The sequence below is a fragment of the Periplaneta americana genome, chromosome 2 (genome assembly GCF_040183065.1).
Source record: "Periplaneta americana isolate PAMFEO1 chromosome 2, P.americana_PAMFEO1_priV1, whole genome shotgun sequence".
Lineage (NCBI taxonomy): Eukaryota > Metazoa > Arthropoda > Insecta > Blattodea > Blattidae > Periplaneta > Periplaneta americana.
In genome coordinates this window covers 136540158-136568078 of record NC_091118.1, presented here as the reverse complement: position 1 = coordinate 136568078, position 27921 = coordinate 136540158, and the positions used below count along the sequence as shown (strand labels likewise).

General features: G+C 33.9%; 1 protein-coding gene across 4 annotated transcripts in view; it reads right to left on the bottom strand.

Annotated features, from left to right (window-relative positions):
* Window positions 1–2074: 2074 nt before the first annotated feature.
* Window positions 2075–27921, bottom strand: part of pns (DENN domain containing pinstripe) — a 56973-nt gene continuing 31126 nt past the window's right edge. For 2 of the 4 annotated variants that reach the window (XM_069818504.1, XM_069818507.1), the window contains 16 exons: window positions 26226–26610; window positions 25124–25335; window positions 23161–23397; window positions 21494–21695; window positions 19482–19655; window positions 17963–18059; window positions 17828–17863; window positions 17536–17713; window positions 15038–15166; window positions 14838–14959; window positions 14607–14752; window positions 11941–12059; window positions 9811–10016; window positions 6669–6851; window positions 5522–5699; window positions 2075–4525 (listed from right to left, as the gene is read on the bottom strand). In XM_069818504.1, coding sequence (XP_069674605.1) covers window positions 4336–4525; window positions 5522–5699; window positions 6669–6851; window positions 9811–10016; window positions 11941–12059; window positions 14607–14752; window positions 14838–14959; window positions 15038–15166; window positions 17536–17713; window positions 17828–17863; window positions 17963–18059; window positions 19482–19655; window positions 21494–21695; window positions 23161–23397; window positions 25124–25335; window positions 26226–26610 — 2794 coding nt within the window. In that variant the 3' untranslated portion in view covers window positions 2075–4335. The remainder of the gene's footprint in view (window positions 4526–5521; window positions 5700–6668; window positions 6852–9810; window positions 10017–11940; window positions 12060–14606; window positions 14753–14837; window positions 14960–15037; window positions 15167–17535; window positions 17714–17827; window positions 17864–17962; window positions 18060–19481; window positions 19656–21493; window positions 21696–23160; window positions 23398–25123; window positions 25336–26225; window positions 26611–27921) is intronic. The other 2 variants (XM_069818506.1, XM_069818505.1) reach the window with 2 other exon arrangements.

The window sequence follows — 27921 nt, the reverse complement described above, 5'->3', positions numbered from 1 at the left end:
GAAATATAAACTCTAACATTTTGGAACTACTTACTGACTCCATCTTCAAGGGTTATGACGCATGTGACTTGAAAGGTTCACCTACATAGCTTAGTCCATTATTCTTTAAACCACGACAAACTAGCTATTTAAGCATCCAAAAGTGTCTTACATGAGTTCATTATAGTATGTGTACATAATGTAATCTTCAAACTCTTGCCTGTTGGTCTCTTATGCTTGAATAATCCAAACAAATGAACAAAGGTGAAACTACTATACAAATATAAAGGTTCAAAGGTGTGACTTCTATTTCAGTAAGACCTATATGTGCACCTATATTCACTTGTCTGTCAGTATGGCAGACTTAAAAGATTGTCTACGAATGACAAGTCGAAACTGAAAATGCAATAAATTGGTGAAAATTTATACTATAATTATTATAAGGCTGAAAAGCATGTTACAAAACACCTATGTAACAGGCATATGGGACAGCCATATTTTTTATATTGAGCAGTTCTCGAACTATTGAAGTTTGTAATTATAAAAACAATTAAGTCTTGCACTGGTTTTTTTTTTTGTTGTAAAATTGACCATTTCTTCAAAAATTAACTTCTATAAAGTGCCTTCAATTTTACATTATACCACCAGACATCTTGGGTGCTACACACTTAAGTACAGATATGGTCTAGGAAACAGTGCTAGAGGTTATTTTTATATTCCATTCGAAACTGTTTCCTGACCCTTTACTCAACCATTTTATTTTAATCTGCAATAGGCCTAGTTTTATTGAACTCCACGTAGATTTGAACATATTTCTCGCATATAGCGAACTATGAAAATCGTATTTAGTATTTTACAATCAATCTTTTCAGATCTGTGCTTCTTTTTATTACTTTAATACCCAGCATTTTAATATATTTTTCGTGCTATTTTCCCTTTAAATCAATTTGCAGAGAAATACTTAGTTCATGCTTCACTGTAGAAAAATGTAGTACAGGTACTGGTATTATAATATTAGGATTAGATAGCAACAAATTATTGCTATGCTGCGGATCTGCTTCATATTAGCAAGCACATCATTTGGGAAACATAAGATGGCACTTACTTTCATACAGTTCAATGCTCTCAGAGAAATCTACTATTAGTGTTATGATTTAAGGTTATAATCTCAACTCAACAACATTACTGTAAATGCCATGTTTTGGAAAAATAAAGACGTGTTTAAACAAGGTGAAGATTAATGAATAGGGCCTATGCATCACTTAAAAACCATAAGAAAGATTATACTGGGTGAGTGAATTATCTCCTGGCCAAAATGCAACAATAATGCTGATGGTACCTAATCACAGAAATCTGAACTTGAAACTTGTATGTTATTAAAGTTTGTATAACTACATATCAAGAAATACTAAAGGCTTCATACAACATGAAAGGAATTCTAATTAACAATGAATAAAATCACGGATTTCAAAATGGCTGAATGCTGCGAATATGTACGGTATGATTTCCACAAGGATAGTGGTGAAAAGTCGATTACCCTCAATGTATTTTATAAATTATGTGAAAGTATTCCATGATGGTTATTAAAGTTATTACCAAACTGACTGCAAAGTTCACAGGTGTGTCTGTGAATAATGTAATTGCTGCTCACTTGGAAAGATCAAAAACAGGAAAATTAACATTGCTGGTGAACAAAAATAAATGCAAGAAGAATTATTATGAATCAATGAGTCACACAGTTTCAGAACTTAGGATAGATCCAGAAGTAAAATCTAAGAGGCAAGAATTTCTCTCTGGGCTAAGCAGTGGGCTTAAAAATTGACTAGGTGAAGGAAAGCAATTAATTTTGTTACACTTTGGAAATGAAGAGGACTTCTTGGAAGGCAGAGTTTTGCTTTTCGTATCCAAGAAAACTAGTGATTATCATGAAGAGATGATAGGCAATGTTTTTCGGAACTAATTCCAGAATATAGGTACTGCCAAAACTGGAACTAAACAGTGTTATTGTTATGAACAATGCACCACACTATAGTGTAAAATCGGAGCATATTTCCAACATGTCATGGAAGAAAAATTAAATCATATGTTGGATGGAAAAAAAAAAAAAGTGTACTGTACAAAAATTATATGGTGAAAGGAAATATTCACGCAGTAAAAAGCAAAAATATTAGATTTCAATATGAAAAATGCATGTAATTGACAATATGACGAAATAAGCTGAATACGAAATATTGAGAATCCCTCCATATCACTGTGTTCTTAACCCCACTGAGCTGGTGTGGGGTAAGTTAAAGGGTATGTTGCCCGCAACAATAAAACTTTTAAAATCGAAGATGTAATGATCTTGGTTGAGAAGGGAGAAATGGATGTAAGAGCAGATAACTGAAAAAAAACTATATTCAGCACGTCATTATAAAGGAAGAGAAATTTTGGGAATCTCATTGTCTGTGCAACATTATTGTTGACTGCGTACTGATAAATCTTTTCGAAACAGCAGCAGTGAAGAGGACGGGGATACAAAAATATAGATGAAGAGTGCAGCTATCTTTGCACTCTGATTAGGTAAATTAATTACAATTAATCTTCACATTCTGCCGAAATATGCACTTTAAGTTTCTTTTCTTTTCTTAGTTCCATTTTGCAAAGAACATCATATTTTTGTTTTATTATAGTTTAAGATATCATTCATTATTAAAAATTATTATGCTACTGCTCTTTTTAACAATTTCAAATCAAAGCAAATAAAAAAAATATTTTACAATGTTTAAATAAAATCATTTCTATAATAAAAGGACATGTATATTACATCGGTACTACTATTTACATCTGCGAATCTATCATAAAGCATATGTCCATATGCATGGGACGAAATATTTCGTATATATTAGGCCTAGTTACACCGGATTAATATAATTTCATTGTTTACATCAGGATCTAAAGATTCAGTGACTTTACAACAGATGAAAACTTCTGTTGAAGATCGACCTGCAATGATTAGGAGAGACACTGTAAAATTATGAATAAAACACATCAAAGTCGATAAATAAAATTATTATAATTCGTGAAAAAAATAGTTATTTAAATATGTAATTCGTGAAAAAGTCGGTATTCAAACATGTAACTCGTGAAGAAAAAGTTTGACTTCAAACATGGAAATCACTTTTAAAAAATTGGTAATGAAAAACTTATTCCCCTACATTATCTCTTAGTCTTCGTTGTGTACTCTTGCTGAAAATACAGTAAATATCTTTTAAACATTTATTCTTATTGTATTAGTGTGCAAATGGACCTAAGCATTGTGCATGTGCGACACAACTTTTCATTGTTCACAGCTGAACAGCCATGCTGTCCACATGATAAAACATAAAAGACAAACCCATTTTCGTACTTATTTTGAATGTTTCGTTGTTAAAAATAAAGTAATGAAATTTCGTGACTGATGAATATAAGATTCTGCAATATCCGTAAAAAAAACCGTGTTTAATACAAAAAATTGCCAAATTCGCAAAAAATGGGAAGAACAAGCAAAATTCGCGACAAGTCTCGTTCATACCTACAGAAATTTTAATTCTCTGACTCAATTAGCAGAAATTCGTGAAAAAACTCATTCACAAAAATCAGATTTCCTAATGATTAGTCACAGAACATACAAGGAGAATTAACAAAAACTTTCTTATTTTCGTAAAATGGCTGGTCCTCTATGCCTGTAACATATTTTTTAAACATATTTTCAAACAATATATTACTCAACCTATAATCTGAGATAGGTTTCATTTAAAAAACCGCGTTTTCAGTTTGTGACCTCATCTCCTATTTTTAAGATGGAATGCAACAGAACCTTTCCACCGAAATGTATTTTTATAGAACTGTGTTCCAAAAGTTATCAGACTAAGGATTCATTCACAAGATCATGACCATTTTTTAACTAAAATACATCACAACCTTTGTTCCGAAATGTTTCCACCAGAAAAAATGTTCCAGAAGTCATTTTATTAGAAAAAATATGTCTGGTAAAGATTAATCTAAGACCCCAACTGCAAAGAAGAGGGGACAGGTATAATAATGTAACAACAATAGCAACAACTGGAACCCAGTTGTCTTGTTAAGAAAAGAGCTAGCACGTATCAGATAAAGGTATGTTATTGCTTTTATGTTGTACTCCAGACCATTGAAGTGCACATGCATGTGCGCTAGGCCATGACACATTTGCACCCAGCCTTCCCTCTGGGGAATGGAAATACTAGGTGTATGTAGGCCTTCATGTTGAGTCCTATCGCACACACAGGCCAGATCATTCTCTTCAATTATGAGTATTGTGTGTTTTATATATGGCACGGAAGAATAGAGAGCTGCAGTCTAGTGGGTTCCCCCGATGCCCTGAGTGAGTGAGTTCTCCAACACAATGTCAAACTCATCGAGAGACTCTAGAATCTGTCGCAAGAAAGTTAATAGAGTTGGATTACGAAGAAAGGATTGCTCCTCATACATTTCCAAAGTCACACGGCATGTAGACAAGGGTACCAACATTCGTGACAGCAAGTGTTCTCTGAAATGGAAAAAAAAAATATATATATATATATATATAATTTGTTACACAATATATTATATTAATTGATGATTAAAAAAAAAAGCGAATACATTAAAATAACCTACAAATACATAAATGTAATGATTTAGTGCTGTCAGTTATCTTATTAGATTTTGACATTCTCTGGTCTCTGTGGACATTCTGTATAACTGCTACTGGTATCACTTTCTTTTCTTTGATCTTTGGAGTTCTTTCTCTATTGTAAAGACTCAGAAATAAAATTTGGGCCACCTGAATTTTTCAAGTACCAGTTATAACATATTGTGCATGCTCAGTAAGCGTCTTTGTGGAATTTGAAGTCTCGGTATTATTAATTTTACTATTGGAAATCAATTCTTCTTTGCTGCTTATCCTCTACTTTGTAATCAATTCTATTACCGGTATTTCTTACTGGCTCATTATATTATAAACATATTCTTTTTATCATTCTCAAGAGATTCCACTGCCTTATGATATGCAACCATGGCATTTGCTTCCAATCGATGCACATTGTTCTTCAATATTTTCTTTAATAATAAAATTGCAGTAAATTATATTTTTATTGGAGCATAACATGCTCATAATATGTTGTCTTTCCTATGTTAACTGTCAGCTCCTATAATTATTATTTTATGGATGATAATGAATGTAAAATTGTTGAAATCATGGGTGAGGTGGTGAGGGAGAAAATTCATGAGAATACGTAGAGAAACTCTATTCTAATACAATCTATATCCATTACAAAAATTCTACTTACGTCTTGTCAGATTTGAAGCACGTCTGAATCATGAAAGGCTTATGAGGTATTTGTTCATGTAAGACTGTGATTAGAAGAAATTTGTTTCTTCCACCAAAGATGATTACTTCAATAAATTATTCATTATTCAAAACAAACACATCTACCATTACTGAATGAAAGATTATATTTTTAATTTATAAGAGGATGTAAGACAAAAGATATAACACTGTTCCTACCTGGCACACAAGCATACAAATAACTGGAACTTCCCATCTTTCCCAAGTGTGTGACTTGAACTTCCAATTTGATCAATAAGATGGCAGTAACAACGCAGAACTTTCTCTTCTTGAGGATTTGGAGTCGATTCTGCATCTGGATCTGTTAAAGTTACTTCAAAATGTTCCTTTGCTCGCACTAAAAGCATAAGTTCATTTAACATGTTTATTAATACTAAATAATACACAAGTAAATCGTATATTATTCACATTCATTAATTTCAATGTAAAATTTTCCACGAATAATTCAACTAATTTATAATGCTGATCTTCTCTTTCAGAATGAATTATACGTTACACTAACATTTTAGTGCTAGCAATATTGGAAATAATATGAGTTCAAAACATAAATTTTATAAAAGTTAATAATAAATAAGTATATAAGTAAAGAAATTTTCAAAATTTTACCTTACTCTATTAACAACAAAATTAAGTAAATTAGAGCAATGTAAGAACATAATATTATAATTTTTACAATGATCCAGAACTGCATAGATGTGAGCTAGCAAGCCTTCATTGCCTACCAACAAATTAAGAAGGGTGACTATATACAATGTTATTATGATTTATATGTCTAAACATAAAGCAAGAAAGGAACAAAGTCTGTATTATAACAAATAGGCATATAGTGATGGTTTCAATAAGTGGGTTTGGAACCACTCAAAAATTTTGAAATTAACTTCATTAAAACACAATTCTGGATAACACATATGTGAATAAATGTGTAATAATAGTAAGCATCAAGGTCTCAGTGTTGCCATAAATAATTACATTTACATTATTAGTTAAACTGAGTTATTTTAAATAACGTACAATTACACTGTTTCAAATTTTGTTATTATTATACTTTTTCCAATTAACAATGAAGACATCACATGGCTAAAAGTCACATATTGACCAGTCAGTTTGCAATTAGTCACAAAAATATAAATGTAAGTGCATTGCTACCACGATACCACGATTGGAAAACATACGAGAATTTTTGTAAACATGAGAAATGAATATATTTCAACTGCAAGCCACTGAAAAACAACATGCTAGTAAAACTGAATTAAAAACAATTATTTTTTTTTACATTATATTAAGACAACAATATTGTAATACTTACGAAAATAGTCCCAGAGATAAAGATTTCGCCCAAATAAACGTGTCGACTTAAACCCTGTTAGCAATGCTTGCTCCAGACAATATACAAGGCCTGACTCGCCACATAGCAGCAATGTAAGTGTACTGCGTTCCTTTTCCTGCTTGCGCCGATAAAGGAGCTTCACAATACTATTCACAGCATCACCTATTTTTAAAATGAACATATCTCTCATTATTACTATGCACGAGATATAAAGTGTAAAGTTACCAACTTAAAAAAATAACACAAACTATTAGACCTTCTCCTGTTATGTAATACACAAGTTTAGTTCTTTAGAATTTTCACTTTATGTGCTTAGAATTGTTTCTGTTTAAACTATCACTAGTTCTTTATCAATAAATGATTAACTGGTCGCAGGCTAAAGATATATAAACTTTATCATTCTCTCATTTCCAGCATAATTTTCTATCATATGAATCATTTATATGCAGAACCAATTATTTTAACGTTATTATACCATGAAAATAAAATGTTCAGCACTTACTTTTATCTGTTTAACAACACATATAAATTAACTATTTGTACTTAATAATAAATAAAAAAATATGTTACGATTTTATGTAATAAAAGAAAATTTTATTTATCTCATTTTTAGAACTGCACTAATATTAAAAACCTGTTAATGAAAAACATTGTCAGCATTATCAATATGAAAAACAAGCTAATCTCAAATCTGATGTCCTGTTCAGAGAATACAATATATAAGTACGTGCAAAGAAGTAAAAAGTAATCAGGTAAATCCAGTGCTGGATTTAGGCCTAGGCAACTGCTGCCTAGGGCGGCAATTTCCAGGGAGGCATGGCATTTTCTCTCTCTCTTCCTTTTTTCTTTTCTTTTATTTTAAAGTGAAATTTGTTTTTACAACACTTGTTGGTAAATCTTTTCTGAAGTTTGTTCTTGAACACCTTCTTGTTATCGCATTGTTGGGGTCGCAGCGAGAGTAAAAGGAAAGTATTTATTATATTGTAATACCGTTTCATGTTATTATACTACGAAACTGCTTCAGTTTAACTGCTTGTATAAACAAGAATGCATTGTTGAAAATCAAATTGGATATGTTTTATTATTTATTGCTATGAATAGTAACTGCAACTCTCTCAATCATTCACAGAATACGACTGGTAAGCACAATAAGCCTCAGGCTGCAGTGCAAGTCTTTCGGTCCCTCTTCTGTACAAGAGAAAAAAAAAAAAACAACTCTCAGTTATGTTATGAATATAATATATCGTCAACAATATTATTTAGTCACTTTCCAGCATGTGCACTGTATAATTTGATATGAAAGGTTTATTCTGTAAAGAGTTGGAGTTTAATTTTCAACTTACTTTATACTTCCTATCGAAGTAAGAAATATTCGTATATACCACCAACAAAACCAATGCTTAAAAATAAACCACAGCCTGGCTTTCACAAATCAATTTTGTTTCAACAATGAATAAGGTTGAATATGTTTCTTTCCATCGAGTCTGATGTGCTTCGTCAGATCGACTTGACATCATCAATGCTTTCTCTGTGAAGAAAGTGCGAAGGATATCTTTACAATTCACAAGTAAGAAGCATGTAACCCATTTTGATTTCAGTAGTTTATTGTTTTCTGAATTGTAATATTTCATTTAAAACTAATTTAAACTAAACATGACCTGTATAATAGCTGCTCATAAACTGTTTGTGGGAGTTGGGGACGCAGCAAATTTTAGCACTGCCTGGGGGTGGCACTAAATCTAAATCCAGCCCTGGGTGAATCACTCCAAACAAATTTCACCAAAGAAGGAAGTGTTTATTTAGAAATAGAAGCATGTTGATGTGAAATGAAGACATTAACTTGCATGGGTATATTATACTAACACATTTTTACAGATAAATTACAACAAAATGAACAAACAGCAAATACAGAACACAAATACAAAGACGTCATGAAGACAAAATACTAGACCATGCAGGGAATCAGACAAGAGACTAGTGAAGTGCTTTGTGTGGAGTGTAGCACTGTATGGGGCAAAAACGTGGGCATAACAATGACGTGAAATGATTAGAAACATTTGAAATGTAGATATGGAGAAGAATGGAGTGTGTGAAATGGACAGAAAGAATATGAAATTAAGCTGAGCTAGAAAGAGTGAGTGAAGAAAGAATGAGTTTGAAACTGATCAGGAAGAGATAAAGGAATTGGTTGGGTCCCTGACTGAGAAGAAACTGCCTACTGAAGGCACTGGAACAGAAGAAAAGTTCGTGGGCAGAAGAAGATAATTATCAGATGATAGACGACATTAAGATATAGGGATCATTTGCGAAAACTAAGAGAAAGGTAGAAAATAGGAAATATTGGAGAAAGCTGGGTTTGCAGTGAAAGACCTGCCCTTGGGCAGAAAATAATGAATGAATGAATATTTTTTCTGGGGGACAAAGTTACTCGCGTCCATAGCCATATTCAAGCTGCATATGTCCCCTGAGTGTGCAATATTGGTATGCATCTCAAAAAAGAGACTGTTCTGTATTGGTAATCTCAAAGGAGAATGGTTTAAATGTCACCAGCCTGATAGCATTCCAAAAGAAGAAGATATATTTTTTCTGCCAAACAATGCAATTTTTATCTGTTTTTATATTTGACTATATAACTTTTTCTTAACTCTTGAAGAATAATTTGAAAGAAGTTAATAGAAAGTTACGTTTCAGGGAGTCTGAAAGATATATGGAGCAATTTTCAGACAAAATTTATAGAAGGAGTAATAATTTTTCAAAATACAATTTAAATGTAAGAATTCATATAATTTTCGACCAAATGAGATGAAACTTTGTACAGAGATTATTTATATACAGTATAAAATGTGTACAAGTTTTCTAAGATCTAGCTCAAATGGTTAAGAAAACTGAAATTTCACCTCAGTGTATCCTTATAGCTGGAACACCAAAAAAAAAAAAAAAAAATCATAAAATACAAAAATACAGTCTAATTACGAATGTGTTCCACGAAAATCTAATTATTTTCTTTTGTAATACTTCTACTAATTTTTCTTGGTTCAGCTTCATTGTTCACAAATCTTTCCTATTTTAACTTACATAGTGCATAAACAACATCCTGTCATATCTTTTAATGGATTCTCACCCAGCATATGTTGGATCTCTGCAACAGAAGGTCTGTTGTCTTGTGGCCTTCGAGGCACACTGGGGCTACGACAGCGAGGTGGGGGTGTGCGACATGTCTCTACCAGTTCGTCACTATCAACATGCCGAGGCACTAGCTCACCCACCAGCAAACGCTCTGTGGAACCATCATCAATCCCTCGTCCCAGCCACCGCCCACAGGGAAATCTGTGAAACCCTCTCCTATTTAGCAACTAAGGCAAGAAGACACACACAGTCTGCTATTACTTTAGTGCTCATATAAACAAATGCACATGGGCATGATGCAGTGAGACTGATCACTTTCTTAACCACACAATCTACACTAAATAGAAAGAGGAGTGAACAAGAGGAATGATAGATTAGTTCTGCACATTTCAACCCAATGGGCCATTGTGCATACACATACCTGTTCAACATCAAAAGGTCGGAGTTAAAATCTAAATCAATTTCAGATGCTGACTTAAACTCTATTTTGTTGATTTGTCCTGTCCCTAATTTATATTACTGGTACCAAACAAATACAGTAAACCCTCATTAATCCAGACTACTTGTGGGGATAAGTTGACCAGTTTAACAAAAGTCCAAATTAGCTGAAATAACCTAAAAGAACAATAGAAAGTGCATTAAAACTCTGTTTTGGCAAAATAACTCGTTTATAATGGTATATTTAAAGGGTATAACCCTAAATACACTATACAGTACTGGGTGTTCATTTCAAAGTGTGTCATGACGTCACTGTTGTGAGTCAGCGATTTGAAGTGAGTTTCAGCTTTTATGTCAGAGAAGTTGCCTATTAAACAAGGCGTTCAATCTGAACTTGAGAACGTGTACAGTATAACTTGATCGTCGTAGCAACAGATGGCGGTCTGTAAAGTCTGTGTGCTACCATAACCTCTTTCGAACTGTGTTTTGCGCGGACAAGTTGTACGCAGGATATTTGTTATCATCAATTGCGTATGGCAACATCCCACAATACAAATCAAATGCTCCGTGCCATGTTAACCGTCGAAGTTAATGTCAACAAATACGTAAGTAATCGTCTTAACCCTCTCCACATATCCCGACCAAAGACGTTGTAGTTATATATCCCGACAGTAAGAAAAAAACTCACCTCAGTACATGTTTCCAAACAGTTCACATTCCTGCCATTACAGGTGTTACCGTACATATCGGTAAGTACTCTTCAGAATGAACACCGTACTTGCTAGGCAACTTCTCTGGCACGTAAGTAATAAGCCTCTGTGGAAGTGTAGGAAGATTGAATTCTCTAGGCTCAACGACTAGCCACTTGACGGCATACAGCGAGCCATGACACACTTTGAACTGAACATGCAGTACAATAAAATGTAAAGCAATACATACAATTCAGTACAATTTTTAATACTATAGATGTAATATTGCAATTCCATAGTTCTAATGTATAAAAGTAAGTCTTGAAACAAGGTTCTTTAATTTTTCCAAACATTTTTTTTTTTTTTTTTTTTTTTTTTTTTTTTTTTTTTTTTTTTGCATGTCCAGATTAAGCGAAGTCCAGCTTATCAGGGTCCGGATTAACGAGGTTTTACTGTAATACTTTTCGAGGCTTCAAGAAACACATTCATTAAGTACATGTCAGCAGTCTCTTGTAAACCACAAAGCCTACACTTGCGAACTCAACAGTGAATCCCATCCTGTGTATTAAGATTAAAATTAGTAAGATCATTATAATCCTCAGGTTGGTCCCTTTCAGAATCAAGACCTGTTAAGTGATGTACTTAAAGGTCTTTCGGTCACCTTATTAAATCTTAAGGCACACACAGAATGTTCAGATACAAGCATGCTCTGTTTCCACTCACTTCTATAATGTGAAGCACACACATCTCACTGAAATTTCACAAAATGGTTCTGGTATAACAGAAAAATCTATAGCTATGTCTTTTTTGGGAATCAGCTCTCTCAGTGTTAACACCCAGATGAGTGTTACATGTGTGTTCTTCCAGCAACCTTCACAAATCACAGAATTGCTAAAGGAGTAATGTAAGAGCCGAAAAAGTAATATTTATGTTTTCTCTACTTCACTTATAGTGAATAAAACTTCAAGCCAACGGACTTGAACCTTAGTGACACCTACTTGTATGTATGTCCTGTGACTTCATTGCGCACTACAACATGTTCCACCATCCACTTTGGTGAAGGTCCTGAATTGTCATGTCCAATTCGTAGAGTTGTCAAAATACCCAGATTCTTATGCTGAAACAAAGCAAGACGATTTCTTGTGTTGTAAATCTGCTATGAATTAGTATCAATTTTTCGAATTAATTTTTCACTTTGTGTACTTCCTCAGAAAAATCATTGCATTTTCCAGTTAAATATTATATGTTATTACAGGGTCATCCAATGTCAAATCAAACATTTCTGAATTTTTTTGGATCCTAATATTATAAATTTTCTTAATTTTTTGGTATCTTCATGTACCCATGGAGTTAACAAACACCACAAATTTTAGAATTTTTTTACTGTATAGATTTTTTTTCCCCAAGTCGTCAAAAAATAAAAAAATTATCTGATTTTTCCCCACATCTTGAGAAATAAAAATATCCGTAACTCCAAAACTATTATGGCTCTAGAATTGATTCTGATGTCATTTTAAACCTCATAGTGTAAGCTTTCATTTGATATGCAGCACAATTATGCTCAACCACTGCATGTTTAACTTAACTGGAGAAAATAACAAAATTATCTTAAGAAGATGCTATTTTCTGATTAAGCTAATTTTCATATGCCAGGTCATGTTAACAGACAACATTCAGTTATGGGGCATAAATTTTTTTTATTTTGAATTGAATTGAATTTAAGGAGGTGGTCACTATGACCCAGCACTGTGATCCCATTAAATCTATCATGTTGACTCTCAAGTTAAACACAGTCCTAAATCCACACTGGCTCAAAATGCTAAGGTTTGCTATGTACCCAGGTTTAAAGCAGGCAACCCCACACATTCCTAGGTTATGGAATGATGATGGAATGGAAAGATGTTGACAGAATGATGTAGATGTCTAATATGGTGAAACAGGAGAACCCCGAGAGAAACACCAACTGCACCTTGTCTGCCACAAGTGTCACTATGGATATTTTAATGAAAAATCCCAGGCATGACCGGGAATCAAACTCGACTGCCTGTGTGACAGGCTGAAAGTCTGACCACTCAGCCACCAAAATGGAAAAATTTTAATCTTAGTATACATTATATAAAATAGGTAGAACTGATATCTTAATGAAATAATACAACCAATTTGCAACAGTTCAATTAATACAATTACATAAAACATAATTATTGTTTGTATATATCTGAAGTCTGATTAGTGTAATATGTTACTAGTCAGTGATGTATGCAATGGAGGGGGAAAGGAACTGGCCACCCTACCCCATTATCTCCTGGCCTAGTTGCCTCATAAGTGATGCCTTATGGTGTCACTTATGAGATTCAGACCTGTCTTCAGATAGTTGACTAAACAACAACTGTATGTTATTTAGTTGATAATCTGCATTAACCAAGTAATTCTTATTATTGCACCATTGGCTGAAGGGCTGGACCATACCTTCCACGTTGGTATACGGAGTTCGAATCCAGGTATGTCCAAGTGGAATTTATGACGGACAAAGACAGTACTTGGTTGTAGGTTTTTGCAGGGTACTACCATTTCCCCTACCAAATTCCACCATTGCTCCAGTAATCATCATTATGCATTCAGTGCTATGTAGTTGGTCTCTCATGGTGCACTGAGGATAATGCGTCTATAGCACCAAAAAGAACTACAGCTTTGGTATGTCGCATGCAGAGGGGGATACTTGGGTGAATGATGCGAAGTCAAGTAACAGCCATAGGATAAAGAAATACTATCATAATTATGATGTATTCTTAAAGCAGCATTTAACCCTTTTCCTGGCACTGAAGCAATATAACGCCAAAGCTATACCACTAGTCGCCTAACATAGGCGTGTTTTCATGCCTTGGAGTACAATTTCGTTCTGAATAGCTGTTCACACAACAAACAATTCGGAATGCGTGCATTTGGATTTTGATTATATTTTGTTTAAAATGCGCTTGCCATAAATGCCAGTGGTAGCTTTAAATTCTCCTCCTCCTCCCCCTCCCCCTCCTTCTCCTTCTTCTGGCATACAGCTCTTACAGTTTAGCTAAAGCCTCCTTTAAAACAATAGCCCAATCACGTCTGTCCTCTGCCCTCTTCCTCCATCTCCTTATTCTCACTTTCATCAAATCTTCCTCAATACAGTCTAACCATCTCAATCTGGGAGGACCCCTATCTCTCTTTTCCTCCAGTGTTCCAGTGAAGATCATCTTCGCCATTCTTTCGTCCTCCATTCTAATTAAGTGACCTACCCAACTCAGTTGCCGTGGAAAGGTTTAATTTTATAAAATTCAAGTCTATACGAGACTCAAGTGAAAATTCATAGCTTTGGAAACAGACACAAATGGTCCACTACAGGTCTGTTATATAAAAAAAAGAACCAACAACTGTTAATACTTAACAGAAATTAGGCAATAAAAACAACAACAACAACAACAACAACAATAATAATAATAATAATAATAATAATAATAATAATAATACTATCAATAATAATCATCATCATTTACCATAGAACATATTCCAATAAGGGGAGGAGCGAAGGCTTGACCTTACTACTGAAATATTTGGTCGTGATGCACTTGATGAAACATGATGCCATTTTATATTACAATACAATTTAAATCACTTTGCTGTTATTACTTACGTGAAAAACAAACTCGAGGGCTCCTCGGGGAATTGAAACTGGAGAAGTTTCCCCAAGTGTGCCAGATATAGTGACCCACGAATTAGCTGAAGTGGTAGCAGCACTTGTTCTTCTGGAGGGGAATATCACCACACGATAAGGAAGTTCTGCAATTCAAAGAGGACAGAAAAATTACACTTTGATGACAGCAATATCATTTATAAAAGTTAATTAACAAAAAGTGAAACTTACTTGTGCTGGTATAAGTATTTGTGAAACAGAAGTAGTCTACTGCATTGAGTGTCAGTAGATGGTACAGAAACTGCTCTTTCTCGTCTTCACATCGCAGGAATGCATATCTCTTGTATTGGCTCCTAAAACCACATATCACGTTAGCATCCTAGACAAGTATGTTGCCGATTCAAAGCTTTGTCAGATATGTGGTCATGTACCTGAGTAATGCAGTATCTGACAGTAAAGTACGTAGATGTTTGGAGAGAAGCTTCTTTTCCAGTGACAGCCGAACCCAAGCTCTTGCATAGCCAATGTGAGTTTTGATGTCAGTCATTGCTTGTACATTCCTGTTCCATGATAGAAAATCTGCCATTAATGACTATTCCTTGTATCAAAAAAATTGTACAGCACTTTAATTAATGTTCTTTACCTACAATAACTCTGTAATTAGTTGAAGTAAACTATACATAATCTATGACATTAATTACAGTTAATATAAAATGCTGACACTATTTTCGCACATGCTACTTTCATAGGCTACTTCTTACATGAATTATACAGTATGCATTACAATTTATTAGCTTGTATTCTGTGCATCCCTCTTCTTTTTCCTTCAAGAATTATTAAACTGTTCATCCTGCTAAGTCTGCTTCATTTTGTTAGTTTTGGACTTTTCAACGATCTTCAAACTTGACATGTATATATACAGTAGGAAATGATTTAGTCAATTATTTATACAATCAATAGTTTTTTATTCAACTGGTTATTTTACTGCTCACAAGCAAATATTCTGATGGGGGGGCAGATAAAAAAGTTATTTTTTTCACCATGTTAATAACATTAAAAAAAATGCTTATACAAATTTTGGCCACTCAATTGCAATTACGAGAGCCATAAAAAATAAGTTCGCCAGGAGCTGTTAACAGAAAGAAAACACAACTTCATTGGGAAACTTCATTGAAACAGACACAGCAATTGCTGAGCTATTTTTCAACATATCCAACCAGAATTGAGACATTTATCATATCATGGGATCGACAGAGAGTTACAGATGACTGTCAAATGCTGGTTCCGATCCTAGGTGGCTGACTTCTATGACACAAGGATACAAAAATTGATCCCATGGTATGACAAATGTTTCAATTCCAGTGGGAGATATGTTGACAAACAACGCAACAATTGCTGTATCTGTTTCAATAAATATTTCCATGTAATTATGCTTTTTTTTCTGTAAGCGGCTCCAGGAAAAATCACTTTCTGGACGGTCTCGTAATTGCGGTCGAGTGGCCAAAATTTGTATAAGCACTTGTTTTGACATTATTAATATGGTAGAAGAAAAAAATTTAACTTTTTTATCTGCCCCCATCAGAATGTTTGCTTGTCAGACTAAAAAATAATCAAGTTGCCATATTGATAATAAGTTCAGAACAAGGAATAGATCTATCATAAAAACAAAAAGATGCCTCTAATGAAAAATTATTTGGAACAATACAAAAATAATATAATAATGAAAGTAAGTTATATTAAATATTTAAATGTACAAACTTTCAAAGATACAATACTAATTCGGACTTCACTATTTGGGAATATGCTATAATTCGGACCTCCCTCTCCCTCTCCCCTCTCACTCCCTTCCTCCCTCCCTTCACTCTCCCTCCCCCTCTTTCTCTCTCTCTTTTTTTTACAAGACACTTAGGGATCAATATTTCACATACACTGAAGGTAGAAGTGAATACAAGGAGTGAAAAATGTGGTGATAAATCCAAATTATCCAAAATAAGATTCATTTAGATAAGTTACATCAATTTAATTTGTGGAATGTAATTCGAGCAATCAGGAACTTCATCTTGCCTTAAAAGTAATGCGTCATGATGTACATAATGAACAGCAGCGTGAACAGAATGCAGACAACACTTACCTCTTTCTTTAAATTACAGTCTGCAAATTTCAAAGCTAGTAGTTTTTGTTCAATATTTGACTTGGATTGAAGAACTTCAAGCTCATTCCTTGTATTATGTTCCATATGTTTGTAAAAGCTAGTTACAGCTTGTACTTCCTATGTGGTAATTGACTTGGACTAAAGAACTACCTACAAACTCATCATTTTTTAAATTAATGTTTTGTGTTCCATATGTTCCTAAAGTAAAATTATTGAACACTAAGTTAGTAATTAAACGACTGTACAATATCATCATTTTTTAAAATGTCGAAATAATCCTGTTCCAGTAAATTCTCTATAATAATACCAAAAGATAAACACGTCCTGTACCCAAATCTTTCATATTATCAAACATGCATCATGGATGCTCAAAACATTAAATATTATGCAATCAAGTCATTATTGAACTTCATTAAAAAGATAAGATTATAATCGTCTCACTTGAGGAAATGATGATATAGAAATTTAAAATATCATTAAATATATAAGAGATTTATTGTTGAAATATTAATACGAAATTTTATTGTAACATTTTGAAAACTGCAGAAGTGACCTACTATGCGCACAATGACAGAAACATACAAGCAGATGCATTATTACTTGTATGCTGTATTGTTTAACATCATCTTTCTGCTTTCACAACACCTAGTTAGAATAATTTCAATACTCATTAACGACTTGTATATGATTTTTGTATGCTAACTTTAAGTTGCAAATACAATTTCATTGCATTAAATGTAATTCAAGACTCCAATCTAACGATTTTGTTACAGTTACCTCATGTCGAATGTCAGTGACACAGGCAGAGGCCTCAAACCAGGCTGATCTGAGTTTGGAGGTGTTGCAGAAGCACCATTTGACTGTGACCTGCCCTCTGTTGGTGATTTGTGCCTTTCTCTTCCACGTTGTTGACTAGAGGGCGAGAGATCTGTCTCCAGAGCCATAGACGACAGATCTGCGTAAAAAAATGAAGTCAATGTAATAATTATTTATATATTTTTAAAGATAAGGTAATCTTCACACAATAACACAAACAACACATGAAGAGTTTATATTAAGGAACACCTACAGTCGAGTCTCTTCCTGAGCACACACCATGCCAGCGCTGTCCAGCCCATCAGCAGCAATTAAACAAACAAAACCCACATCAATATGTAAAAATATATGACAGTGGCAATAAAAGTGACAGAGCACTAGCACTCACCTGGAGTGAGGAAGTTCGGGTCAATGGGTTTTGAAGTGTCGTCACATTCTTTCAGTTCTTGGTAGTTGGTAAGGTGTGACCAAAGTGCAGACTTGCCCTACAACAAAAAGTATGCTGAAAAATCACTTAATTTACATCTCTCCCCGTTTTATATTTAACAGTGCCTTTTATATAAATAAATTAACAAATATGCATAAACTAATAATATATTTGCAATGAAAAAACAGCAGTTTTAGTTTAACACAGACCAAAGAAAAGATGAGTGAAAACTTGTTCCAGGAAGTTACGGTCCAATACTAAACAACATACAGAATCTTCCGAAGAGTGCAAGACCATCCAGTGATAGGTTTCCAGCTATGCTTTTCAATAAAAATATTTGAACTGAATACTGAATTTAAGAGTTAAGGAGAAGGTGGAAATGAACACTACAGGCTGCACAAATGCATTTTAAAAATCTGTGTTAGCAGAACAAAAAATTAAGGAACAAGCATTATACTATCAAAATAAAAAGGAACCACTGGTGACCAATTATAGGCTGGGAGGAAGGCCGGGTCTTCCAAAGTTATTTTGTAAAATACTATGATTTTTAATTATTGTCAATACCATAACAGCAGTAATATCATTAATAATCACAATAATAAAGAATACGTGCATGTAACAGAATATTTAAAAAAAAGTGTTAAGATTGTGCCTCATAATCAGAAGAATAAACAGCCACAACTCATTTTTCGTTCTTTTCTTTGTCATGAAAAAGAAAACAGCTTACAAACAAACATTCTCGAGGGAGGGGGGGGGGGGGGGGGAGATAAAAAAGTTAATTTTTTTTCTTCCACTATGTTAATAATGTCAAAAGAAGTGCTTGTACAAATTTTGCCCATTCGAACGCAATTACAAGGGCCATAAAAAAGTAAGATTCCCTGGGGTCGTTTATAGAAAGAAAACACAATTTCATTAAAAAAAATTATTGGAACAGATACAACAACTGTTGAGCTATTTCTCAACATATTCCCCACTGGAATTGACAAATTTGTCTACCATGGAATCGACAGAGAGGTGCAGATAGATGGCTGTACACACTGGTTCCAATCCCAAACTGCAGACTTCTACAACATAGGGCTACGAAAGTTGATCCCATAGTATGACAAATGTCTTAATTCCAGTAGTGAATGTGTTGAAAAATATCTCAACAATCTGTATCTGTTCCAAGTAATACACTAACTGTAAGCTACCATATACTGGTATCTAACTATGTAGTATTTATGTTTCTACTAAAAATTGCGGGTGCTCGTGTAAAGGGGGTTAAGTCAATTTGTAAGGTATGTAAACTTCTCTTCTTTGGTATTGAACAAAACCCTTTTGTCACAAAATATGGATATGGAAGAATGACTTAACATCTTTAACACAAGAGAAAAGTAACTGTGGATAGTTCAAATCTGTACTTATCCCAATTTAGTCAATTCGTACTTAACCCCCTTTACACGAGCACCCACGAAATATAGTATTACACAGTACCACCAACCTGTTTGTTCTGCAATCCATGAGACCAGATTCTCTCCAAAAGATCACATAAACTCGCAATGAGTGTGTTTTCTTCTACTCCCACCAAGGAACCTTCTCCACTGCCATGTCCTAGTTCCACTGCTTCAGTTCCCATCTTCTCTACCAGCATCCGTTTTGTTTTGCTTTTGCAGTCCTGCAATCCAAGTGTAAAATATCTTATTTTCAAATATTTCATATATATTATTATAATACAGATGAGCATAATTATACCATTATTAATCATTTCTTTAACACTATATATGCTTCTAACATAACTCAATTTTATTTACAAATAATGAAATATCGAAGGTAACAGAAACAATACACTATAAAAATGTGCCCAGTAGGACAGCAAAAATTAAGAATTATGGCAAATGTGATACTTTTTAAATTTTTTAAGAATTACTTTTTCAAGTCGATAGTTTAGCAAGGTTGCTTTCTTTCGAAGTACTATTATAGAACTGATCTTAAGAAAATTATAAAAGCCATGATAAATCTCAGTGAAGATAGCTGATATTACATTTAAACACTAACTTTCCAAATACGAAACTACAATACTATTCAGTTGCAGGTTTACAACTCTGATGGAAACAACAAGGATGCTTTACAAATGAGTTAATCTGAAGAATTTATAGAGAAAGTAATACAAAATCAAGTAAATGTAGAAATTTACGAAATACTGTTGTCACATTAAGAGTATTGGGTAATGCTGTTTACAGTATTTTCTCGTATAAATATGAATATATAAAATATCTTTTTCTTCTGGTTCTATCAAACACAGACTAATGTCCTTTGCACAATGTGATAGAAAAATGTTGCTGAGTTGTGAGCTGACCACAGAAATAAATTATCTTTCATCGGTTTAATAAGGCATGTCAGAAAGAAAAGTCAATTGAAAAAAAGAAAATTTGCGATTGCCAACAGTTAGGAACACCTATTAAAAAAGTTTTAATCTCACACTTTTCATACTTTCCCTCCATGTCAAAAACATATTATTTGAGAAAATGAGTGGAATAAAAATAGTACGTTTTCAATTATACAAGCACAATGTGACAAATCCCCATACATTTATTTTGTCACTACTTGAATGAAATATTTTAAAATAGTAGTCCATACATTTTGAAAAACTATACAGTTTACATTAGCATACAAAATTTCAACCCTTTATCTTAAGTAGTTTCTGAGTAAAAAAAAATATATATATATATATATATTTATTTATTTAATAACGCTCGCAACTGCCGAGGTTATATCAGCGTCGACGGTGTGCCGGAATTTTGTCCTGCAGGAGTTCTTTTACATGCCAGTAAATCTACTGACATGAGTTCGTCGCATTTAAGCACATGCCATCGACCTAGGCCTGAATCGAACCCGCAACCTCGAGCACAGAAGGCCAGTGCTATACCAACTATGCTACTCAGGTAGACTTCTGAATAAATGGTTCCTGAATTTAGAACAATAAAAATTATTATTTTTTCAATACTCTTTTTTTTCCGCCATTCCTGCATTAAAACAATGAAAGATAATTTGTTTCTGTGACCAGCTCACAACTCACCAACATTTGTTCATCACACAGTGTGAAGGACATTAGTCTGTGTTTAATAGAAAAAGAGGAAAAAAATATTGTATATATTCATTTTTATACGCGAAAATACTGTTAACAGCACTACCCAGTACCCTTAAATATAAGTTATTTTGGGGGATTCGAGGGGGGGAGTTGTCTACTAACAAGGGACACAAATGAGGGAAAAAAAAAATGAAATTATATTAGTGTACTAAAACAGTATCCAATATGTAAATATTTCTTTTTCTACAAGAAGGCACATAAGTTGCTTTAAAATGTATGAGAGACAACAATTTTAATTTAGACAATAGAATCGAAAGTAATAAAAGGGATTCTGTTTGAAATATTTTTTTGTTTCTCTTATTCTTGCTGTAGTTAAAATCCAGGATCTTGAGGAGAGGTTAATTATATTGATTATACTATGTTACCTTTAATAACTTTTCAACGAAGGTCCAATTGGTTTGTGCCATCAATGCCGGACTCATATCACTGCTCATCTTTGGCTGCCGTAGATTCACTCCACTATGAGCTTCTGTTGTGCTCTCACTTTCTATCGTTTCTCTGCGCTCTGAACTACGATGATGATGACGATGAGAGCTGCGCCATTGTACTGTGCTGCGTTTTCGTGATCTACCAATTAATGGAGAAATTAGCAATATCATACAAAGTATTCAGAATGAAATATCACTTCAAATGGAAATCATATGGAGACAAAACAGTAAATTAACTTTAATCAATTGAAATAAATTTAAAAAACATATATTCCTAAAAACAGATACATAAAATTAGGTACTGTATCAGTGAATCTTCAATAATTAAGTTATACTCATATATCCTATTTAAATGCTATCAGTCAACATAAATATAGAATTATTTAAAGAAGAAAGAGAGTGATGTTTAAAGAGAATTCGAAAGAATTTTATACAGTTATAACATGAAGTACTAATTAGGGGTGGTAAGAGATCCAACACAATAAAAGTGGTTGTGGGCTAGCACTAAATGACTGTGATTCAGGATATCACCTAATGAAGAAGAAACTGTGGAGAGACTAATCGTATAATTGAAGATGAAGACACTGATATCTGAATACCAAGAAATGAAGTTAAGTTATATTAAACATTTAAGACATAGTCGCTCTTATTTAAGATAAGTAAAATATCGGATGGCATATGAAAAAGTACCGTAGTCTGGGTCAGTAAAGAGTAAATATGTGCTTTTTAGTAATGTGGTGGCTGCTGATGCACAGTGTTAGTGTTCTCAGTTGCTCAGTGTTGATTTCTTCGAATTCTGAATAATCCTTCAGTGAATGCCATCAATAATTTCTGGCTTGCGAACTGAAGGGGCTTAGGCTAATGTGTTACGAATCCGGCAAAGTGTATATCATATGAAAGGAGTTCGCGAACTCACGAAGTTTAAGAACCAATGTATTGTAATACTCAATATGCACCTTGAGCATTAATATGCCCGCCATTTGGTCGACAATAGATTGCTTAACTTCTACCACCTGCTCTCTTATCTATGATTGAAATCCATAATGACAGTGAAATTAAATGAGCATCATTGTTAGTGTCTCATTTATTACAAATTTATTTACTTGTATTCCTATTATTGACATGGCTTATGCTCATTTTTATATCTCAATATGGACTCCTGTATTTAGCATTGTTTTAACAATAGTGCACTTCGAGCATGAGAAAATGTTAATGGTTACTTCAACAATGGATGACAAAAATGTTTGTTTGATAGCTAATTATGGCGTCTTAAGACAGGGAACAGTTTGTAGGGAAATTTGTAGAATATTTCAAAAGTTCACAAGTAAGTGCCAAGATACTATATTTATTTGCCACCTAATTATGGCATTGCAAACAGTAATAGATTTTAGGGAAAGATGGAGAATCTTACAGAATTCTCAACCTTGTCTGGAACACACATTAACTTGCCAAATACAAAAATACCTGATAAAAGACTGACCAGTTACAATGTTCATAATGTCCATTTTTCATTGAAACCAAATCGACACATTATTTTGTTGCAGTATCAGAGTTAAAAAATTAGAAGACGTTAATTTATATTATAGAAAAAAAAGTTGTTATACCTATGCACAGGTTCCTTGTTGAGAGCCACTAGATCCAGCAGTGGAAACGTGCCTGCACGTGTCCTGCTGGGTAGTGCTGAAGGTTGCTGTGAGTCAGATGCTACAAGTATTTCTTGAGGGCTAGCCACCACCACATCAATTGACACAAGACGTTTCTCCAACAAAAGTTCTGTGTCTCTAATTGTAGTACAAGGTTCGTAACCTGGTGTGCGTACCAATCCCTCTCCAAATCGTTTTCTGTGTAACAAAATTTTTTAAATTAAATTTAATGAAGTTTCACATATTGTTACAACGTAGATATAAGACTCAGTTCAATTTTAAAACTGATTCGTATATGTATATTTGTACTCTGTGATTCTAAGTGTCTCGAAAAATGCTCTGATAACAGAAAAGTAATATTTAATAATAATGATTGCATGATTTATTGGACAACAACAGTCCAGGCCTAGAAGAAATAGGTAAAACTTATTGAGATGGCCAAAACTTTGTTCTAAAAAGTTGTAACGCCTGAAGAAGACTGCATGATTTTTAATGCCTTCAACTATGATGACACCTAGAACCTCCTGGAGTCTTCTGGGTTGGCAGTGACATATTCCATTTCTGAGATGAAAACATCTAAAATATAGAATTCATTACCATCAGTCAGAATAAAAGACAAGGATTGTGAGCAAAATAGAATTCTAACACGAGTAAGAAATGACCAATAAAGTTTGCTTCGAATCATCTTGTTTAAGAACAGATTTCTTTTACATAATATAACATTGGGCTGATTATCTGGTTAGATTTTTTCCAAGATTTTCCCCAATTGCAAGGCAAATGTCAAGTAATCTCACAGCAAATCCCCGGGTTGATAACTAGCTAAATGCTATCTCATTACTACTATTCCATTGACAAGCAAAGTAAGTCTTGAGGCTGCAGTAATAACTATTTAATAACTATTAAAGAAGGAAAAGTTCATCTAAAGGACTGGATTTGGGAAGAGTACCTAAAATGCTCATTGCATTTCCACGTTGAATAGCTATACTTAAGTGTTGACGCAAAGAATTAGTACAATGGCGATCACCAGTAATAGAGATGTCAGAGATCAAAATCTGGCTGATTTGAGATACCAAAACTTTAGAGTCAAGACTCCAAGGACTGAAGGTCTCCACAACAAAGAGAATAAAGATATAATTGTCTAAAAGATGTGCATATTTGATTTTTTTCTTCATGGCTAATTCAGCAGCAGATGCTGTGCATCTGGAGGTATTCGGCAAGTGAGAAGGGGCTAGAGTGTCAACGCAAGTGGAGTCCCAAATTAAAGATTTTCTTCTAGACCATGGGATTAAGGTGAGACCATCGGGTCATTTATCATCTGCGTGACTAATACTTGATGGTTCCAAAAGAGACAGGATGCCACAAGAAGTCAGAGATCTTTTAATGATATCACTGAGTGATGTATGAAGCATAACATATGGATCAGAAATTTGGAAGCTGAAGGCAGAAAGCCATATAAAATTATTGGCAACAGAGATGGATTTTTGAGGGAGGTCAGCAATGACATCAAAAAGAAATAAAATTAGAAATACAGTTATTCGAAAAAAAATGTAAGTACAGAATTCGATAATAGATTATATTAATCAAAAACAACATGAATGCTATGAACATGTTACGAGAATGTCAGAACAAAGATTCCCCAAGATAATTTTAGAATAGATATCATGTGTGATCATATGACATTCAAGAAAGAATAAAGGAGAAGGGGAGAGAATAACAATAGAAGATAGAGAGGAATGGCGACAACAGATTAGAAATTGAAAGAATGAGTTTTTGGGCACCCGAAGACAGACAGACCAATGGCATTGGAAAAAAAAAACACATACTTCAGTGTTTGATGTGGAGAAAAAAAGAGAAAGGAGAGGGAAGGAAAATATTTATTAGAATGATATTAGTTGAGTGTAACAGAGAACATTTCCTTCTTTACCTGAGGAGTCGTATTCTCCGGTCGAACACCCTCAAATTTGGTTCCACTTCACTCCAGTTGGCCATGATCTTGTTGTCTATTAATGTCGCGAACATCTGACTCTCAATGAAACGTGACAGGAAAGGAAGATGCTGTTCAGGTTGATCAGAAAGGAATGTGGCCTTGTCAAAATTCTGCATTGTATCTCTGTTACTCAGCCACTGTTCCTTGTCCTGAATAAAAAAAAGTGTTTATGTTTACACCCATAAAACTCTGCACAAATTATATTAATTTTATTAAGTTTGCACATTTTTTAATATCTAATGCAGCTTAGAACTTGACCAATGACCATTTCCTTAAAACATCAATACATACAATATGTACACGAACGAAGGTTTGAAACAATAACAGCAATAAGTAATAAAAAAGAAAAAGTATTAGGAAGAGAATTTTGCACATGCTTCCCAAAATCGATCATAATTGTTTTTAAAGTAGTGTATAATAAATTGATACATAATGCTCTTCATTACCTAATAAATTTTACATTTAAGAATATTAAATTCTACTGAAGCCAATTAACAAATACATTCTCTTCACTGAAAAAATTAAGCTTTTTAAAGCTGTGAATTAAAATAATAGTTTTTAACCATATATTTCAATGTTACAGGTGATAAATTACATAAAACTTAGAAATACTAGGTGCACTCTTCGCAGAATGATTTGAATGTAAGTTTTCCTACACTGCACATCCAAATTAAAATCCCAGCAAGTTCAAATGAACTTTTTATGGACAAAGATGTAAGGGTAAGTTTATTCTGAGATAATCTCATACCTCCTGTTAAAATTCACTGTTTCTCAATCATTCATTATATGTCAAATAATCACTAGAATCTCTGGGGATGACACCAATATCTCATTATTCGGGCATGACATTATACAGAAAGTAAGATATGACAGCAGAATACATACAGTACTTAAATATTAGCACTTACAAAATATACATCCAAAAATTCTGTCATTTTGGGCAAGTTTTCATCATTGCAAGAACTAATATGAAATATATCTAACACAAATGTATAGAAAAATAGGAAGTAATAACATGCATTTTAACATGTTTTCTCACCTGATTCGGTTGTATCACAAAGTGTTCATATGCTGAGAACACATTCACAAAGCGGTTCAGAAACACTTCTCGCACTGCATTGTTGAGTCGCAAGTCTTCAACATATTGTTCATGTTCTGTTAACTCGCGTTCACCCCCATTGACTTGTCCACTGCCATCCAGAGAAACACCTGTGCGCTGAACAATAGCAACAATACGCTGCAGGGCATCTGACTGGGGAGATCCAGCAGTGGAGCCATCCGACACACCCGAATCAGAGTCATGTGACCAGGAATGCTTGCGCCGCATTAGAGGACCAAAACCACCAGGTAGTGTACAGCTAGAGGTCATCAGGTTTGTCATGTTAGAACCACCATGTGGCATTACTATACATTCGTTTAGATTCCTGCAATCAGGATTCACATCTCTCAAATAGTTTCAACAAAGCAAAATTTCCAAATGTACTATCAGTTGTTTAATATTCAAACAAGCAAATGTAATTAACATAGTAATGAAGTAACCATTTAACAACTTAACTAAGCAATGTGGGAAAAAACAAAGCAATTAACATTATACAGGGCTTCTATTATATGTACTGACCACTGGCGCAGTGTTTCGCTTCTCGGCCATGGCAATCAGCACTCTCCCAGAATAAATATGCTGTTCTCTTGGGGTAGTGTACAGTAATCTGCGAAGATGGTTACACAGCTGACTCTAGAGCGACGCATTTTTGTATGTAAAGTTTATTATAAATATGAATCAGCTCGTCGTGTTTGTGCAGAATTTATTCAAACGTTCCCTGATCAATTATCTCTTTCCAGAACTGCAATTAATGATATTTTGAACAAATATGAATCTATTGATTATGTGCAAAAAAAAAAACATGCGAAAACGTACAGTTCTAACAGGACGAATTAAACCAAATTGGCGCACATCTTGAATGATCGCCAACAAATCACTCTCGAAATTAGCACATGTGGGGGTTTCAGGGTCTTCTGCACATAAAATAACAAAACTGTTAAAACTGAAGCCTTGTAAGTGTATAATACGAAAACAGAATTTGGAGCTCCCTTATTGTATAAGTTTTGCTTACAACACACTGCACACGTGCAGTAAAGAAGAGCCCCTATATATGCTACCTGTGGACAGTAGTGCGAAATTGTTGCTACATACAGGTGGACTCCCATCAAGACTCTCTCCAAATTTTAATTCCGTATCTGTACACATATCCATTGTTTACAACAAAGCGATCCAGTAGCATGAGTGCGTTATTGTGAGTGGTTTTTATTCATCAGTGACTGAAGGTTTAATCGATCCACAGCTTGTGTTCTTTACAGACGAGGCGTGGTTCCACCTGACTGGTTATGTAAATAATCAAAACACTCGCTATTCTGAAAATCCAAATTGTATTCAACAAATCCCTCTTCATGATAGGAAAGTTGGAGTTTGGTGTGCTGTTAGCCCAAGTCGAATAATCGGACAGTAAATGCAGAGAGGTACAAAAATGATATTTTGACTCCATTTTATCATTAGTTGACAAAAGAAGAGAAATCATATGGACGAACTAAAAGAAAACATAACAAATGAAATCAGAAACATTACAGTGGCCGAACTTAATCGTGTCAATCAGAATGTGTTTTCCCAATACAACGTCTGTTTAGCTGAGGGAGGACGACATTTCCAGCATTTTCTATAAGGTACAATTTTATACATATTT